Here is a 17,973-nt window from a genome sequence, read left to right as displayed (position 1 = left end):
GGCGGGGGTGCATTGTCCTTCGGCAGCATCTCCCGTGGTGCCTTCGGCGTTCAAACTTTTTCCCCCCCACGACCCAACCAGCGGCTCCCATGTGGACTCCACCGTCGAACATCCACATGTCTTTTCCCTGTCTCGATGGGCCTGTATGAGGTAATCCCATCCCCAAGGGGCATCGTGATATCCACCTGTCGACACTGTGCATCCGAATGGGTAAGGTGGTTCCGAGAATATCGCAATATCGTCACCCCATTCGGTTATGCAATGACGTATGTCGGGATCTCCAGCCCGAACAACAGGTCCAGACTTCATGACAGCTGGACAAGGCCAGGCAGGCACAGGCAACACGGGTCAGAATCTATCCTGTGACGGGGCGCAGGCGGCCTCAGCTGGCAGGTATTTGCGGAATTGGCTGCCCTTCGTATTCGTCGCAAAGATTGTTCAGCCCTGTGTTGTCTGGTTGGTATCTGATCTCAGTGTCGGTGTATCAAGGTTAGACCTAGTCAAATCACCTCATCGGAATATCTTTCTGGTCAGTGGAGTGATTGACATGATCCTACGCCTACATCCTATCTGTCCTTTGTTGGACCGATTGGAGTAGGGAGTAGATTTCTAGTAGAGGGTGTTTATGTAACCCAAGGACCCGTGGAGCAAGTAAGCCAACTATGCTGGTGAGCACGGATTTCTTCGTGACGGACTCCTTAGGAGTCAGGCTAGGGGTGTGACTACTGCCGGGGCCTATCAGAGTAATAGGAAGAAATAGACTGAATGGAATGTCCATCTAGATAACGGTTGACAAAACTACCATCGGGGACGAGGTCGGGGTATTTAGCTTGGTCCTGGCCCATGTATATATAGAGATTGGCGCGGCAGATGCCAAGTCGATGAGCGGCTTATTGCCGCCGCTATTGGTATGCTTAGGATAACCAGATTAAATCTATCCTGCCAGTGGATATAGTTATGATAAAGAATAGGGGTTTGTGAATTGGGAATGGATATGAGCCTACTATCTACACATGTACGCCGGATGTTCATTCAGCCCGCAGTCGGACAGCTCTGCTTGCTGCGTGGCATGCCTGAACGATCCGACATCCACAGCCTTGACTTACAATGATCTTTATAGGATCATGAGTTGGCAGCTGCAGGTAAAACTGTCAGCTCCCAGCTCCAGCTTAAGCCTCATGCTGTGCTGTTTAGGGCACACGCATGATGTTTGTCTAGGGCGGGTTGATGCCCTAGCAGAGAAATGGAGGCGACCGGGGAAAAAAGAAAAGAAAGCGATAAGATACCGGCGTTCTAGAAGTTCCAGGGGAAATTGGAGGATAAAGGGAGGCTTGGCAGCCAACGGATACAGATGAGCTGTCCGCAACTAGCGGTGAAAGGTGTTCCGGGAGTGGAATCGATGGGTCGAATCCACCCTGGAGGAGCGGATGAAACGACTAGAGGATGATGTGGTGCGCAATGGATCAACAAGGGGGAAGCACTCTTTTGTCTTGCACGATTTCTCCTTCCTCCCAGGACCGGATTCCGTTCCGGATGTGCCAGTGGCAGAGGTAGGACAAGCATAACGGACGGATAACCTGGACGAGAAGGTGTACTAGGAGAGTCCCGCGTACGGAGGAGAGTGACAAGAAGGAAACGTTAGGACAGGTGGACGGGTGTAACCGGTCTGCACTGCCTAGTGATTCGATGATCCATCTGACACGGAGGAAATGGAATGAACCTGTTCCGTGTGATAACCCCAGAGACCGACTAGGAAGCTAGCTAAGTGCCTAGCCCCTGGATACGGAGTCGTTGGGGACAAAAGTACGGCCCTTTTGGGGAATGATAGCAGGCCCTGATTCGGGCATGACTGCACTGTGTGCCTGGAAAGGAGGTGGTGAGTTGGCCGTTGCTTTGGAAGGGGCAACAAAGACGCCCGAAAAGAAAAGTAAATGAAATGAAGGAAACAAACGAGCTGATACTCCGACAGTGTGGTCAGCCCCAGAAGATCGCCCCGGTTCGAAGGAGGAATGGAAAAGACTTTGGCCCCGGAAATCCGGGAAATCCCCTGCAGATTCATCTGGACGAGATCGACGGAGTACCGCGTAGGAGTCTTGCCATAGACATTCTTAACAATCAATTCTACATCAGAGAAGAGAATAGAATAAAAACAACGACAATAGAATAAAAATCAGAATCAAAAACAAAAAGATTGAGAAGAACGAGAAGAATGAGAAGAGGAAGAAGAAGAAGAATAACCAAATAAAATGGTGGGAAAAAATAATCCCCACACCCCTAACTCCCAAACTTCCCCGGCTTGCAGGTTCCCCAGTTTCCGCCCTTCCGTTCCGTCGGTCGTGGCAAGCATGCAGCCTCAGATACCCGAATGAGGGACTGACCGAGGGAAAACAAAAAAAAGGGCAGGGCGAGCTGGACTGGGGGCCGATCAACAAACAAGTCGACTAACGATTCCTTCCTGCCTGGGATCCGGACCGAAAGGGATGATGCGTGTTTGCTGGGACACCTAATCGTCTTTAATAACCCCTAGATCCCCGGTATATAGAGCCCCAACCCTCTCTATCGGTCAGCCCCGTCCTGGTCGACTTTTTTCCCTACCTGTTCTCCTTCTTGGTTCCCTGGGACTCCTCACCGTCCGTCCGAATAGATTCTCCCTGTCTACCTTACTACTCCTAACCGGTTCTTGTTCGTCCTTCCGTGGATTACATCACCACCGAGGTTAGTCCATCTTCACTCTTTTCCACTTCAGATCAGAAAATCCCTTCACATGTACGGAGTCACTGGGCTTCTATCTCCCGGGGATTCCCGCAACAGTTCCACGTCTCCTTCTTTCCGACAACTCCAAAGCCGATGTATGCTTATCAGCTAACAGCAATAAGAACACGCCTCAAACCCAGTCTCCGCCGCGGCGTCTACTTCCAATTTCAAGAAAGTGCAAGAAACTGCCAGCAAGGGGCCTTCTCTCCGCCAGAACAGGACACCACCCTCACTCACAATGTCCACCCCCATCTCCTCCCATCCGCCCACCCGGCCAACACTCCTCACCCCCTCGACCTTCACCCAAGACATCTCGCGGGCCATCCTCGCCTCCTCCCAAATGCCCAAATCAATCGACGTTGAGCCGCATCCGCACCTGGGCCTGCAGTTCCCGCCACCACCACCGCCGCCGTCGCCCGTGGAATCGAGAAGCCCGCATACCCTATGGGGATCGATAGATGGGAACCGGGCCTAAGCACTGCTGCCTACATTGGATGATGGGTGTCTTGTCTTCAACTGTTTATTCGACTCTGTTACCGGGCATCTGCGTCGATCGGATCATTTGACATTGCGTTTTGTTCTTTAGCGGGCCGCTTCTTCTGGTTCTGGGATTTCTCATTGCTTTGTTGGCCAACATATCGGACGGGAAAAGCATCTTTCATGATTTAATACTCCTATAGGATAGCGGATACATTCATCACAATATCAGAATCTACCACCTTGCTTCCATCAATCCCATTCACCGTAGCAACAATCAATCAACCAAGATATAGTTCCGGATGAATCATCGATCAAGAGGATCTTTCCGGCTTTCGGCCGGGCCATCATCACATGGTGATGACGCCACTCGCCCTGGGAGGCCGTCCAGACCGGTTCGCAGGGTGGGTCAACGCGCGCACATCCTGGGAGCTCTGGACGTCAACGCAGCCGAGGTGTTCCGGTAGATCGCGAACCAACTTTCCGGGCGTGTTGGTTGCTCGGCAGGAGTGGTCACGTGATCCCATGTGCGGAACGCAACCGGCGCTGGGAGATTCCTCGGGGAGGCGGTGAAGGGAGGGGAAGAGAGGAGGGAACACAGGATGGCTGGGGAGGGCCCGATGACCATCCTGCATGATGACTATGTAGAAAAGCGCAGGCCGTAGGCACGGGGCCCGGTCAGCGGTGCTGGGGGTTGGACGAGTCCATGTCCTGCTGAGTCTGGCTGCCGAGCTGCGCGTAGAGCTCCTCCAATCCGGCGATGGCGTCCGGGTCGCCCTGCGCGGCGGCGTCGTTCAACCGCTTGATTTCGGCGAGTTGTTCATCGGTGCGGGCCCAGCCGCGCAGTCGATCCTCCAGGTTCTGGGGGCGTTTCGCGGTACTGAAGACGGTGCGGACGGGGTCGGATTCGCCGCGGGCCTGTTTGATCTCCTTGAGCTGCTGGAGAAAACGCGTCTGGTTGGTCTGACGGGAGAGATGAGGGGGTGGTGGTCCGGTGGTGGCAGCGGTGGTGGATGGGTGGGAGTCTTGCGCGGCGGCTCCTGCGCTGGACAGCAGATTGGCTTTGCGGCCAAGGAGTTTGACGCTGTTGGCGGCGATGAGATCAAAGTCCGGACCACGTTTTAAAGGGGTAGTAGTAGTGGTGGGTGGGACAGTGGAGGTGGAGGAGACCGGTTCGGAGTCCGGATCAGGATGGGCGAAGAACAGCTCGGTGCCCAGTTGGTCGGCCCAAGTGCAACTGAAGATTTGGTTCTGGTAGGAGACGATGGGGTTGGGGGTATGTAGACCGAGGATTTGGAGGGGATCGACGGGGGGATGATCGGATTCTGCGGTGATGGTGGTGGTGGTGGTGGTGGTGGCAGTAGTAGTAGTGGTGGTCAACGTGGGCTCGTTGTCGTCGTTTGTGGTGGTGGTGGACGGATCGGTGCGCCGACGTGCAGGACGGATGGGACCGTGGTGGGAGGTCAGGTCGAGGTTGAGATAGAAGGAGTCAGAGTGCTGGAGATCGTATTCATACTCGTAGTCAGAGTCGGAGTCGTATGGGGAGGCGGAGGGGGGGAGCATGGCGGGATCGACGGCGAGCATTGGCTGCATGATGGATGAAGCGAAGTTGAAGTAAGAGGCGGAGAGTGGGACGGATAGATGAATGATCGACGGCGATCATATCACCATGATCCTTCTCTTCTACATTCTATTTATTCTCGATGATTTCTTCATAATTCTCTTCTCTGGTTTCTTCATAATCCATTCTATTCTCTCCGATTGCTTCATAATCCCATTCTATCATTCCGTTACCGTTCTCGTCCCCGATTCGCATGCATCCGTCATCTCCATTATCTAATCCCCTTCCGTCGCTCCCGGTCTCTCATTCTCACTGGACAATTGCTGCCGTCTTGTTTGTTTCTTCTCTTCCTTCTGACCCGGACTGCCGGCTTTCTCAGTTATGCTCGCATTCTCCACTGCTGTTCTCGACCGTTGCTGACCCTTTTTGCCGCCGTGAGATCCGCTTATAACCATGCTCTCCCCTCCGTCCGTTCGAACCGCTCGTCGGCTTCTCCCGTTCCTGTGCGCTTGCTCGCTGGCCTTCTGCCTCACTGCCGCTGCTCCCGGATCCCCATCCCCATCCCCATCCCATGAGGCCTATGAATCCTATGAATCCTATGAATCCTATGAATCCCATCCGTCTCCGACTCCCTCCCCTCTAGACGCCTTCGCTAGTCTATCCCCCGCCGCCGCTCTCCAACCCGTCGCTGGTGGCCTGTCCCCCGCCAATTCATCTGACCTCCAGCCCGGTTTCGGTCAGCAGATGATCCAGAAAGCCGGTGCCGCCGTTGTCATCCTGACCTCGCTGATCGCCTATGTCTCGGTGAACAGCCTGGTGCGGTCGGCCAACCCGTCCGCCTTTGTGTGGTACGACGAAGATCGTGACGAACCCGCCTGGATCGACTCGTCGCGGTCATGGCTCGATCGGAAGGCCTGTCGGTGGTTAGGGCTCTGCGGGACCGCCCATTTCCGACCCGTCCGCCCCCGCTTTGGGCACCGCCGGCCCTCTGCCGCCCCCGAAGACCCTTCCAACCCGCCCGCCAACAACTCCGCCTGGCAGGCCTTCTGGTCGTCCTCCGATCCTACCGGCAATGACTCCAACCGCATCCCTGACTACGTCTTTCACTACGCCCCCCTCGTCCATCTCTTCTCCGGCGAGCAGTTCTGGCCCGGCGACATCGCCGAACATCTCTACCACACCACCCCCACGCTAAACTACACCCCGATCCAGTCGCAGTGGCAACATCCCACTCTGCAGGATCTAGACCTCCTCAACCAGTGGCAAAACGGTCGCTTCGTCTTCCTCACCAGCAATGACAATGTCGAGGATCGCCCCCCATGGATGGAAGGCGAGAAAAACGTGCCGACTGCCCCGGCCTCCGACGAGCTGAACTATCGTCAGGGCCGGGTGGACGGCGATCACCCGGATGATCCGCCCGAAGAACGCGTGCGCTGGTACGACTCGGCGCATGCCCCGCCGGACGACAACGACAACGACAGCGACCACGACCCATCCGCCGCCGAAGGCCTCACTCCCGAGGCACTCGGCTACCTCCGTCCCGGCGATCGAGACGCCGAGCGAGTCCATTGGGAGCTGCGGAAACGCTACGAGGGCCATTCGCCCGTGGGGGCAGGAGACAAGATCGGGGGCCGCAGCGATGCGCCGGCCGTGCTGCTAGTGATGGACAAGGGAAACGGCATCGTGGACGCCTTCTGGTTCTACTTCTACAGCTTCAACCTCGGGAACGTCGTGCTGAACGTCCGCTTCGGGAACCACATCGGCGACTGGGAACACTGTCTCGTGCGATTCCACCACGGGAAGCCCAAGGCGCTCTTCTTCAGCGCCCATTCCGCCGGCGAGGCCTACAGCTATGATGCCGTCGAGAAGATCGGAAAACGCGTGAGTCCTTCCCTTCCCCCCCCTTCCCTTCTACCCACCCACAGCTAACGGTACCCTCCCAGCCCGTCATCTACTCCGCCATGGGCACCCACGCCATGTACGCCACCCCCGGCGTCCACGACTACATCCTCCCATGGGGTCTCCTCCACGACCAGACCGACCGCGGGCCCCTCTGGGACCCGCTGCTAAACACCCACTCCTACACCTACGACTTCGACAACGACACGCTGCGCGCCTCATCCGTCAGTCCCAACTCCCCTACCGAGTGGTTCTACTTCAACGGCCATTGGGGCGACAAATTCTACCCGCTCGGCGACCACCGACAGTACCGCTTCGCCGGCCAGTACCACTACGTGAACGGCCCGCTGGGGCCGCGCTTCAAGCACCTCAACCGCCGGAAGGTCTGCCAGGGGCCCGACGACGCGCCCTGCATCATCAAGAACTACATCTGGGAGAAGAAGCGGGCCAAACGGTGGGTCAACAACGGGCCTGGCGATGTCCACGTCTAGTCTGCGTGCCTCAAGTCATTTCCCCGGCAGAAAAGAAAAAGAAAAAAGAAAAAGAAAAAAAGACGAGTATCTATGAAGAGCGATGATACCAGGCGTTGGGTATTCTTTCCTTCCATTCCGTTCTGCTCTGCTTTGTTTTTTTGGTGCTATATCGTTGGATATACCCCCTTTGTTTCGTCGATTGGCTGTTTCTATTTCCATTGACACGGCCGGTTCACGATAGACCGGAGGCTTCCCGCGGATGACGGGATAGCTGATGAGACTTATGATTTCCAAGACGATACATGCCGATGCTACAAGATGGGCTGGAGTAGCAGGGACGGAGTTTGCGGGTTCGTTCGGTTGAGACTCACTCTCCTTTGACGTGACTTTCCTTTGCTTTGATTTTCTACCCTATATCCCTTCTCCTTTGTCACCGTTCCTTACATATACCATGCTGTTTCCATAGACTATGACTCTCCGTTCAATCCGAATACATCGTGCTCTACAACCAAAACACATGGAAGCAAATGGCCATCAATTGACTACAGTACCTACACAACAAGTAACACAACACAACATCCCCTGCGCTGCTATTACATACTCAATCGACCCCGGTGAAAAGCGAAACAGAAAGGGAAAGGATATAGAGATACGACAATCAGACAAGACGCAAGAGACCTGCGCGTAGAAACTAACTCCATGGAAAGAGAGGAAAAGAAATCCGCGCAGCAGCTGTTGATATCTCCAGAAAAATAAAGGAATGGCCTCGGGTTCATAAAGAAATCAAGATCAAAGAGACAGCCATGGATCCTGGTCAGAAATTCCATCCCAATTGCACGTCAAAACGCCAAACCAGACAGGCGAACCAGGGAATGACAGAAGAAAGAGAAGCAATTCGATGCAAAAACAAGGGAATCAACACCCAATGGAGGTATTCCGGCCTAGCGACAACGCCAACTCAAAGCAAGCTCAATAGAGGTAATTAGAAACTCGAAAGCAAAAGAAAATCCAGATCCCAGACTCCTCCATCCTCTTCAAACTCCCCTGCCCAAAATTCCCAGCAAGCATCTCCCATTCTCATGTATGGCAAAGGTCTCGGTTGCCCGATGGACCCGGTCTAGAAGAAAATAAACAAGAAGTGCAATCCCGGCGAACGGTGTTCTCGACTCATACGCGTGTAGACCGCTTCCGCAGCCCGAATTCCTGCTCCTGGAGCTGCCGGATCAGACGCAAGCTTTCGGCATCGGGCTCGTCTTCGGCCCGATCGCGCTTGGCCACCTTGCCAGGCTGATTGGGAGACGTGGAAGCTTTCTTGTCCATCGTGGGTCCCTTGCCGTGCGAAGACGTCGGGCGCGACGAAGCTTTTCTAGGGCCTGGAGTAGTCTTGCGTATCCCGCTGCTCGATGCACCGAAAGATGCACGACGCGCGGAGGGGGTATGGGTCGATTTGATCGTCTTCGCATGAGCCTCCGGCATGTAGCGCTCGACATGGCGGGGCTGGCGGGAGGAGTGACGAGAGCTAGACGTAGGCGTGTGCAGCGCTCCGTCCCCATCCGCTTGGTCATGCAAGACATCGGTCTCGTCTGCAAGAGACGTCGGCGGCGACACCAATGAATCCGTGGGTTTAGGCAAAGAGGCCGGGTTCACATCCTTTGTGACAAGGGTGTCAGACTGGAAAGCCGGGGGGGACGCATATGATGTCTGTCCTACGGGTACTTCCTTTTCTGCATGGAACACCATCGTCTGTTGCGGAGGAACCGTGTTTACACTTGTCACATCCATTTCGTGCGCATGGCCATGCATCGCTTGTGTATCGGAGACCTCGCCTGGTCGATAGAGTTGCGTTGGTCGTGAAACGGGCGAGGTGCTTTCTTGTTTTGGTTTCTTGTTCGATGGGCCAGGATGGTCATCGTTCGGTCGTGGCCGTTTCGTAGACGAGGCAGCGCGCGGTTTGGATCGTTCTTGGGCCTTTATAGGGTCGATCCGACCAAATTCGTCGTGAATACACCGGCGCTGTAGACGAAAAGTCAGCAATTGTAGTTCTCAAGGGAAGGCGCTTACGAACCTTGCTCTTCCGACAATCATCACAGGCTTTGCTTCGTCCCTTTTTGCCTTGATTGACACCATCAGGACTAATGTCATTCAGTCGAGAAGCCGTGTGTGGAGTGTTCAACGCCGCAGTGCTATAGTTTCCAATCTCAAACCTATCGAATCCCCGGCCATTACTGTCCTGAAGACCAGCTTCAGATGCAATTGCCGCCAGGGAACTCAACGCTGACGCGGCATCGTGTGCCAGGGACGATTGGCTAGCTGGTCCAAAACCACCCAGCGCCATGTGTTTCGCCGTAGCATCCGTGTGCTCATCCTTGTGATGGCACCGAATCCTTCGTTTGCGGCAAGCATCGCATGCAACGCGCTTCGGACCCAATCCAGATCCTCTGGGCGTACTCCGGGGTTTGGGAGCGGACTCCTCCTTGACTGTATTCACACCCGAAATAGTGGCCGCCACGGGAACACCGCCGTTGAAAGGCATAGCAGGCCCATCCATGGTGAATCCGTTGGGAGGTTCTGCGGGTTGCTCTGGAAGTCGTTGAACGGCTTGTCTCTCAGCGTACATGCGCTGACTGTCCGCATTGCGCTCCGAACGGCGGCTTGGTCGCCCGGCTGGTTTCTTTTCTGTAAGGGTAAATTTGGGATTGCTTTCGATTACTCCAGGGCGAACCCAGATCGGAGCCGGCTCGTTTCCTCGCTTCCAGGCAACCCAGATTCCAAACATCCGAATGGTATCGAGTGGGTCACCGGCAGTCTTTGGGATCGAACGTTTGATTGCGTTCCTCGCGTCCGCTGTCACCCCTTCGACGATGTATGAGTTCGCGATGAGCGCAGTTCGCAGTAGGTATTTGGCAAGATCGGGAAGGCCCTCCACTTCGGCTTGAGAGTAGAAGCGCGAGTTATGGTAAGGGGAACCAGATGGCGAGGTATTGGCGAGTTCTCCGAATTCATAATATACTGGGTAGTCTCGGTGAAAGCGATAGTTCTCGTCTCGCGCAAACGCATCCAGCACACTCTGAGGAACCGGGTCATCTTCCAGATACTTCAACGCCGTATACCACTGAATTTTCTGGAAGAAAGGATACCTAAACTTCCGGGGGACCTTTGTATCCTTCTCGATTTTGGCAATCTTGATCTGCATCCCATAGTTCAGTCGGGTCAGGAAGTTCCCGCCGATCACCAAACTGTTCTCGGGAGTCCACACGGCGTGGATCCAGCCAGATGGAATCAACATCGTATCCCCCTCGGAGAGATCTACGCGGTAGCATTCCTTCGTTTGGTCACCAAGGAAAGTCGAGTCTTGCGCGGGTGAATTGCACCATTCTTCGTATTTCTTGAGGTGTTTGTCCTTGGGAGGGATGAAGAAGAAAGTCTTCTTGCCTTTCAGGATGTGGTAGTAGACCGAAGATCCACCGAAGTCGATATGGAAGTCCGTATAGCAATCGGCGACAGACATCAGAACGTAAAACTGGACTTTCGGATAATCACCGACGGCCTTGAGTTCTTGAGGCCAGACAGCATCCTGCAGGTCGAGATCCCGAACAACCTTGGGTCGACGGATGAGCTTGCCCAGCTTACTCTGTGAGACTTCCAAGCTGATGACGTTCCGGACAACCTTAGGGCCGGTGCTCTCGTAGTAGTCGGCCCATTTTTGCATGGTCCACCTTTTGTCCTCGCCCTGTTGAGATTTGACGTCGATGACCTCCACCCTTTCTTCAGGCCCATAGAGCTCAGCGACTGTTGGCACGGTGAGACCTTGAGGGATCACCATGTCCAGTTGATCCTGGCCACAATCAATCACTTGTTCTAAACCTTGCTCTTCTTCGGTGGCATGTTCCAAGAGCTCATCGAACATCTCCTGCGTGGAGGCAGCCTCGACCAGAGCATCAAAGTCAGGACCGGTAACAGGAATAGAATCGTGGGTATTCATATGGGCAGGAATGACGATCGGTTCAGTCATACCACTCCCTCGTTCAAAATACTCGGCAGTGACCAACTCTGGATGCATACGAGGGAAGCTCTCGGGATTGAAGTGAATGCGACCTTCCCGGATCGGTTCGATATAATGATGTTCCAAGGAATCCGTAGCGGCCTTGACGAGGCCTTGGTTAAGACCGGCATAGTCGATGGCGGTACGCGCCCGAGACGACTTTCGAACAAAGGTCGTTTGGCCATGGATTGGCCGGCAGCCGCGGCAGATGAACTTGTCCACCGTCCGGATTTCGCGGTCGTTTTTAAACCCGGCACACACGATATGAAACCAGCGTTTGCAGCCATCGCAGCTGATCCAGGTAACGTCGCCGTAATCACCGGTATCAATGGGCATTCGCACCAGATGGCAGGCCGCACAGCTCGCTTGGCCGGATTCTTCAGATTGCGTGTCATCCTCCACCTTGGAGGACAGATGGAACGCTCCGTGAGGGAAGCTGGGGGCCATCGCTCCATAGCCCTGCACGTTGTAATGCGTCTCATTCATCGGTATCCTCGCGGCCGCGGACCAGTTGTTCTCCATCCCATCCCGCTCATCTTGCCAGATGATAGGCTGCAGGGTAGACGAACTGGTGTTGGGTCGTAGGCCGTGGATGACGGGACGCGAGACGGCGGCGGAGCCATCCGACTGAGACCGCATGCGCGACGGAGGTATGCCGTTGTTTCCATAAGCGTATCGGTCATCGGTCGATCCTTGATATGCGATACCGAAGCCCGGTTTACCTGGTCGTTTGACATCATTCGCGATCTGATGGTACGACTCATCGATGCTCACTCGTTTCGCGGGACGGGCAGGCGGAGGGAAATTCGACGGTCTCGCAAAGTTCAGCAACAGTTCCGCGTCGGTTTTCATGCTATCAAAGGCGGAGGGAGGAGGCTTCACGTCGGACACGGAACCTGTCCGAGGGTGATGGAAGGGGGAAGGATCCTTTTCCGACCGCGGGCGCTTGGCCGGACGTTCGGCGTGTTCGGCGGGCTCGGAGGGAAACAGCGACATAGCGGGGGTAGAATTTCGAGATGGAGGGCGATATGAGAGAGGCGCGAAGGTGGGACTCGTCGCGAGAGCAATCGTCGCAAGCGTGTCGATGGTGGAACTCGACCGACCATGACCCGGCCGGTGATCGTGATTGGAATGAGAGGCGGCATCCGCGACCGGCGGACGGCTCGAGCGAGATGCTACATTTTCGGGGAGGGCAGTTGTTGGTTTGGGTATTTCGGTGCGATCGATCGCTGCCGCGGAACGGGGGTCTGCGGTGGCACATGGCGAGATGGGCTCGACAGCGCGTCGCGGCGGGGAAGGAGTGCGATAGCGCGGCGGTCGGCCCTCTGGGAAATTCACAAAGGACGTGGCACTGATCATATTGCGCGAAAGAGATAGGAAGCGATAGAGAGAAGGTCAAAGGCCCGGAGGAAGAGACAGGAGGGTGTTGCGGCTGGCGGGTTGCAGGAGCGGGGAGGGGGGGGGAGATGTTTCGACCACACGGGCTAGAGACAGGCCAGCGACAGCACAGGACGAGTCATTCCTGGCCAACCGAGCGCCGCAGGATCGACAATGAGATGAAAGGAGAATCAGCGATGAGAGGCGAACGGATGAGAGGCGAGATGGGAGGAACGGCGCGAGGGAGAGTCGCACGGCGGAACGCTTGGGAGGAGGTTGAGGGGTGCGAAGGTCAGCTTGCCGACGGTCAGTCGTCGAGAGCGGAGGACGCACCGCAGGTGCGGCCAGATGGAGGAGACGTAGGATGCAGCCAAGGGGGTAGAAGCGATGAGAGGATGAGACGAGCGAGAGGGAGGGAGAGCGACGAGATGGAGACGGAGGAGGAGGAAGGGTGAGTGGGAGAGAGAGAGAGAGCGCGAGAGGGAGAAGTCGAAGTTGAAGGCAAAGCGGGCGATGTGGTGCCTGAGGCAGAACTATGGTTGTTTGCGGCGAGTCGTCGAGGAGTCTCGATTCTTCTATACCTATATGCTCTATTATATTCTATATATTCTTTCTATATTTCCTTCTATGCCATATATTCTATTCTCTTTTCTATACCATACTAGATTCTATCGTATACTCTGCTCCGTACCTAGGTAGTCTCTTTACTGCGTGAGTGCTGAGGCTAGTCCCCTTCGGGAAAGGCAGCACCCGTCCCGAACTCATCGCGGATTCTCATCGTCTCTTCCTCCTCCTCTCCCTCCTCTTCCTCTTCCCCCATCCCCGATCCCCATTCCTCTTGGGTATCTCGAGATATCTTTTATCAGTCCCTCGCGATTCTCCTCTTTCAGTTCCTCGACTCTCCCGCCTAAGAATGAGCCGGAAGCTCGCCCCCGAAGCCAATCGGTAAGTCGTCTCGAAGAAATCTTGCCCCTCCTGCGAATCCCCTCGTTCGTCCTGTTCCCAACCGATGGCGCACTTGATGAAGTCGCTGCGCACTCCGCCTCGTCCCACTTCCTCGATTGAGATACTAACGCCCCGGTAGGATTCTCTTTGTCAAGAACCTCAAGTACGTGTCCCCAATCCCGACCCTCGGGTTTTGATGCCGATTATCGCACCCCGCCCCTTCACGTCTTTCGCATTCAACCGATCAGAATCCACCTCCGAGTGAAGAGACAAGCAGACCAGCAAAACTAACTCTCGGTGTAGCTACAACGTAACTGCGGAGCAGCTGTTTGACCTCTTCGGCAAGTTTGGCCCTATCCGGTAAGCAGTCTCTGAGATACCTGTTGCTCTCCTGTCCTTCCCTGCCACTAACCCCCTCCAGTCAAATACGTCAGGGAATCGCAAACAACTCGAAAGGCACTGCATTTGTGGTATACGAAGACGTTCACGACGCCAAACAGGCATGCGATAAGCTCAATGGATTCAACTTCCAGAACAGATACCTCGTTGGTATGTCTATCCCCAGACAGGCCCCGATAGACTGGGTTAGAGACTGGACCAGCCGCTAACTCCTCCTGTTCCAGTTCTATATCACCAGCCGGAAAAAATGCTTAGGTCGAAAGAGGACCTGGCGGAAAGGCAAGAGAATCTGGAACGTCTCAAACAGCAGCACGGTATAGAATGACGTTATGATTCTCTTTTGTCGCTTTTCTCCTGCATACCCCTTCTGCAGGCATATGGCTGTGTGTTATCATGGGCTGGTTGTGGGGTTTCTGGCGTTCGTCTTCGTTTTCTACTCGGATGGGTTCGTGACTATTCTTCATGGAGGTGAGGGTGACTGGCGGGTGGGATGATATGGAATGATACCCTCGGGCTGTTAGCCAGGGACGTGGTACAGATTGGGATCTTTCCTTTCATACCGGGATCGACTTTGTTACCCGGTTAGTCGCTACGATCAATCTAATCCTCTCGATCGCTCGCCATTGTCGGCTGTCGCGATCAACCATTGAATGCGGTTGAGCATGATCAGGCTTTAGGAAGGTTGCAGGGGTAACCTCTAATATGTAACGTCCAGTACGATGTCTGACTACGTATCTTAGCAGACGGATAATCACGCCTGTGGTTGGCATACGAGTTGATCCGGTCATCTCTTCACCGTCCGCCTCGCAGACGACTTGCCCCTGGGATCTGACAATCCCTGGATGATCTACCGGAGCTTGTTCTCACTAGCCGCTGCAAGGTCGTAGGGCTTCATTAGTCGAGGCAATAAAGCGCCAATTATGTCATGGTCAGGGACACCCATGCCGACGTATTGCTGCCAGGCACCGCCTCACCGTCGGCGGAAAAAGCCCGATGGCTTCCTGCTAGGTAGACAGCAGTGTCTTACGGTCTCCTATGATCCCTGGCAAACCATCGACACAGATGGGAGAAATCCGAGCCCTCCGAAGGATACGGCGAATGTTCCTAGGCAGTATGTCGTGGCCTTGTTTTACAGGCATCTACAAGGCATCGACGAAGATCCTCTTACCCGAAACGGTTAGATCGGTATGCCCCACCGCCTTCACAAATCTCGAGATTTTTCTTCGTTTTGCCGTCGATGAACCAGACCACTCACTCACCCACTCACCATCATCCTTTGAAGCACCTCTGCACCGCGGCAGTGATCCTTCGCGTGAGCCTTCTCAACCCCGACAATCTAATATCAATTCCTAACCATGTCTGGTGAACCCACTGCTGGTAAGTTCCCCCCTCGCAACCGGCGCGGTGCGAAGAGACCCTAATTTTTCCTTCCACGATAGCCTGGCCTGTGGCCGATGAGGCCCTCACCCAGAACCTGCTGGACCTCGTGCAGCAAGCCTCGCACTACCGCCAGCTCAAAAAGGGCGCCAACGAGGCCACCAAGACCCTTAACCGTGGTACTTCTGAGCTGGTCATTCTGGCTGCCGACACCAGCCCTCTGGCTATCGTCCTCCACCTGCCTCTTCTCGCCGAAGACAAGAACGTCCCGTAAGTGCAGCGTTGTCTCGAATGTGGAAAACGAAGGAGACCGAACTAATGGATGCGTGTTAGTTACGTTTACGTCCCCAGCAAGCTCGCCCTCGGTCGTGCCACCGGTGTCTCTCGCCCCGTGATTGCTGCCAGCATCACGTCCAACGAGGCCAGCGACCTGACCGGCCAGATCCGTGCCGTCCGCGACAAGGTGGAGAGACTCATGATCTAAGCGGTGGGATGGTTGATTCGGAGATGGGTTGGGTGCGTGGAAGTTCGGCCCCACCAGGTGTTTTATTCTTCACGGCTGGAGATGAATAAATGAAGCGACTGGAGAGGCGGCGCGAATGGAGGATTAATATCGCCATTCGGAAATTGCTACTACCCACCTGTATCACTAGATGAAACCGATGTCTTGGAAACCAGCGATCCAGAAATGCTTGGCATGGTTGGAATTTAGCTAGGGAATCGGAATCCGGTGCATGAAAAGGGACCTGACCGTATGACTGTATGACTGAGAGTCAATAATCATGAATTCTGTAGATTCATAGTACATACATACGGAGGGAGAAGATGAAGGATGGAGAGTACGAGGCTGACTGATCTCCACTGATGGCCGACCCGGTCGCCTGCGGGGAACCAACCGGATGACTGACTGTCTCGCTTTAGACTCTTCACCACCTCCTCCTCTTCTTCCCATTCCACCCTCCCCCCATCGCTCTCATCCTCTCCTCCTGGCTGGTTCAGGCTCCTTGCTGGCAAAGGAGAGTGCCACTATCCCCTCACGAACGTCTGCCTCGTGCATCTCCCCGATCCGCTCGTGTTGGGGTATACTTCAGGCTCGGCTTACGTTACATGACTGATGACTCGTGCTCGCTCATCGCCACGATTTGCCGGACTGCACTATTAGACCAGACCCTTAACCATCGGAGTCATCTCCGTGTCTGTCCGTGCCTGGTTTCTTCCTTGTCATCCTCTCCTCTCTCATTCTCCTCCTTCACACCTCAGCCTGGTGGAAGCCCATCCCATCATGTCCGCCGTCCCATCGTTCTCGCTCATCCTCGTTGCAACCCTGATCAGTTTCGTTTCCGCCGGACTCTTGACCACCACGACCACCGAGACCCTGACCGCACCCACGGCGTCCCCATCCGCGCAGACCATCCATTACCCTCTGGCAGGCCCAGAGCCCACGGGCGACGAAGACGACACCGGAGAATGCCGGCTTCTCGGGCCATTCTCACTGCTCGTGCAGGCCGCCCTCGGGGCGTTGGCGCTGCTCTCGCTGGTGTACAAACGATGGAGGGAGCGACCCCAACGACCGCTCAAAGTCTGGGCCTTTGACGTGTCCAAGCAAGTATTCGGGTCCGCGATGCTGCATCTCGCCAATCTCCTCATGTCCATGTTCTCAGCCGGCCAGCTCGAAATCACGAGCAAATACAAACCGAACCCGTGCTCCTTCTACCTGCTGAATCTGGGCATCGATGTAAGTCCTCCCCACGCCCTTTGCCATCCGAAAGCAATGCCACTCACGCGCCCCAATAGACCACCCTCGGCATCCCCATCCTCATCTTCATCCTCCACATCCTCAATCGCATCGCGCTGTACACGCCCCTCGCCAACCCTCCCGAGTCGATCAAATCCGGAAACTACGGCCGCCCCCCGCGAGCGCTCTGGTGGTTCAAACAGTCCATCATCTACTTTATCGGCCTGCTGGGCATGAAGATCTGCGTCTTCTTCCTCATCCAGCTGCTCCCCTTCATCGTCAAGGTGGGCGACTGGGCCCTCCGCTGGACCGAGGGCAACACCGCCGTGCAGATCATCTTCGTGATGCTGCTCTTCCCGGTCATCATGAACGCGATCCAGTACTACATCATCGACACCTTCATCAAGAAGCCGTCGCGCGAGCTGCTCGAGGAGGAGGTTGAAAACGACATCGATGCCCGCAGCCGCGATCAGGATCATCGCCACGCCCTGCTCGGTCCGGAGGACGACTCGATCGAATCGGAGGATGACTCGGTGGGGAAGGGCGCCGGCGCGGTGTTTGGCAGTCCGCAGTCGAGGGAGACTCTGCCGCGGTATACCACCGAGCCCGCGCTGGGGTCCAGTCCCGAGTCGTCCAATCCGGAATCGTCGGGGTCTGTGTCAGCATCGGTATCATCGTCTAGCTCCGACAGCAGTTAAGGATTTTTATGAGTTTGAGCAACGATCTAGTGTTGAATGGCGTTTATTTGGCGTTGGCATGGGAGTAAAGTCTATACGGGCGCGTTTGGTGTTACATAGTGTGTTCATATGCTTCATTTACCGAACAAGGGACCAGCGTGGACGTGGCACATACACTGGCATTTCAATAACATTGGTGATCGATAGATTCATCTGTCGTAATACCTTATAATCGATGAAATCATTATCAGCAGATG

At 55.2% G+C, this 17,973-nt stretch overlaps 7 protein-coding genes across 7 annotated transcripts; 5 read left to right on the top strand and 2 right to left on the bottom strand.

Annotated features, from left to right (window-relative positions):
• Positions 1-2,290: 2,290 nt before the first annotated feature.
• On the top strand, positions 2,291-3,422 carry BDV59DRAFT_172533 (uncharacterized protein). The gene is made up of 2 exons (XM_073688724.1): positions 2,291-2,715; positions 2,877-3,422. Exon 2 carries the CDS (start codon positions 2,993-2,995, stop codon positions 3,227-3,229), a length of 237 nt encoding a protein of 78 aa, XP_073551046.1. The 5' UTR covers positions 2,291-2,715; positions 2,877-2,992; the 3' UTR covers positions 3,230-3,422.
• Positions 3,423-3,803: 381 nt separating this feature from the next.
• On the bottom strand, positions 3,804-4,884 carry BDV59DRAFT_132314 (TFIIIC subunit 6 family protein). Its single transcript, XM_073686988.1, has one exon. The coding sequence runs from the start codon at positions 4,822-4,824 to the stop codon at positions 3,910-3,912; it is 915 nt and encodes a 304-aa protein (XP_073551045.1). The 5' UTR covers positions 4,825-4,884; the 3' UTR covers positions 3,804-3,909.
• A 361-nt stretch (positions 4,885-5,245) lies between these two features.
• Positions 5,246-7,182, top strand: BDV59DRAFT_191466 (uncharacterized protein; the record flags this gene model as incomplete). Its single annotated transcript, XM_073691903.1, has 2 exons — positions 5,246-6,673; positions 6,736-7,182. 2 exons carry the CDS (start codon positions 5,246-5,248, stop codon positions 7,180-7,182), a joined length of 1,875 nt encoding a protein of 624 aa, XP_073551044.1.
• A 504-nt stretch (positions 7,183-7,686) lies between these two features.
• On the bottom strand, positions 7,687-13,136 carry jhd1 ([Histone H3]-lysine-36 demethylase). Its single transcript, XM_073688723.1, has 2 exons — positions 9,230-13,136; positions 7,687-9,177 (listed from the first exon to the last, which is right to left on the bottom strand). Exons 1-2 carry the CDS (start codon positions 12,563-12,565, stop codon positions 8,332-8,334), a joined length of 4,182 nt encoding a protein of 1,393 aa, XP_073551043.1. The 5' UTR covers positions 12,566-13,136; the 3' UTR covers positions 7,687-8,331.
• A 242-nt stretch (positions 13,137-13,378) lies between these two features.
• BDV59DRAFT_132238 (putative pre-mRNA branch site protein p14) lies at positions 13,379-14,367 on the top strand. Its single transcript, XM_073686987.1, has 5 exons — positions 13,379-13,528; positions 13,668-13,691; positions 13,832-13,888; positions 13,950-14,077; positions 14,152-14,367. The coding sequence occupies exons 1-5, from the start codon at positions 13,497-13,499 to the stop codon at positions 14,250-14,252; spliced, it is 342 nt and encodes a 113-aa protein (XP_073551042.1). The 5' UTR covers positions 13,379-13,496; the 3' UTR covers positions 14,253-14,367.
• An 828-nt stretch (positions 14,368-15,195) lies between these two features.
• Positions 15,196-15,902, top strand: BDV59DRAFT_132229 (50S ribosomal protein L30e-like protein). Its single transcript, XM_073686986.1, has 3 exons — positions 15,196-15,304; positions 15,367-15,574; positions 15,638-15,902. Exons 1-3 carry the CDS (start codon positions 15,283-15,285, stop codon positions 15,786-15,788), a joined length of 381 nt encoding a protein of 126 aa, XP_073551041.1. The 5' UTR covers positions 15,196-15,282; the 3' UTR covers positions 15,789-15,902.
• A 326-nt stretch (positions 15,903-16,228) lies between these two features.
• BDV59DRAFT_172521 (STIMATE family protein) lies at positions 16,229-17,971 on the top strand. The gene is made up of 2 exons (XM_073688722.1): positions 16,229-17,039; positions 17,099-17,971. Exons 1-2 carry the CDS (start codon positions 16,587-16,589, stop codon positions 17,735-17,737), a joined length of 1,092 nt encoding a protein of 363 aa, XP_073551040.1. The 5' UTR covers positions 16,229-16,586; the 3' UTR covers positions 17,738-17,971.
• Positions 17,972-17,973: the final 2 nt, after the last annotated feature.

The sequence above is a fragment of the Aspergillus ambiguus genome (assembly GCF_047715705.1).
Source record: "Aspergillus ambiguus strain CBS 117.58 unplaced genomic scaffold BDV59scaffold_5, whole genome shotgun sequence".
NCBI lineage: Eukaryota > Fungi > Ascomycota > Eurotiomycetes > Eurotiales > Aspergillaceae > Aspergillus > Aspergillus ambiguus.
This window is presented reverse-complemented; position numbering and strand designations above follow the sequence as displayed.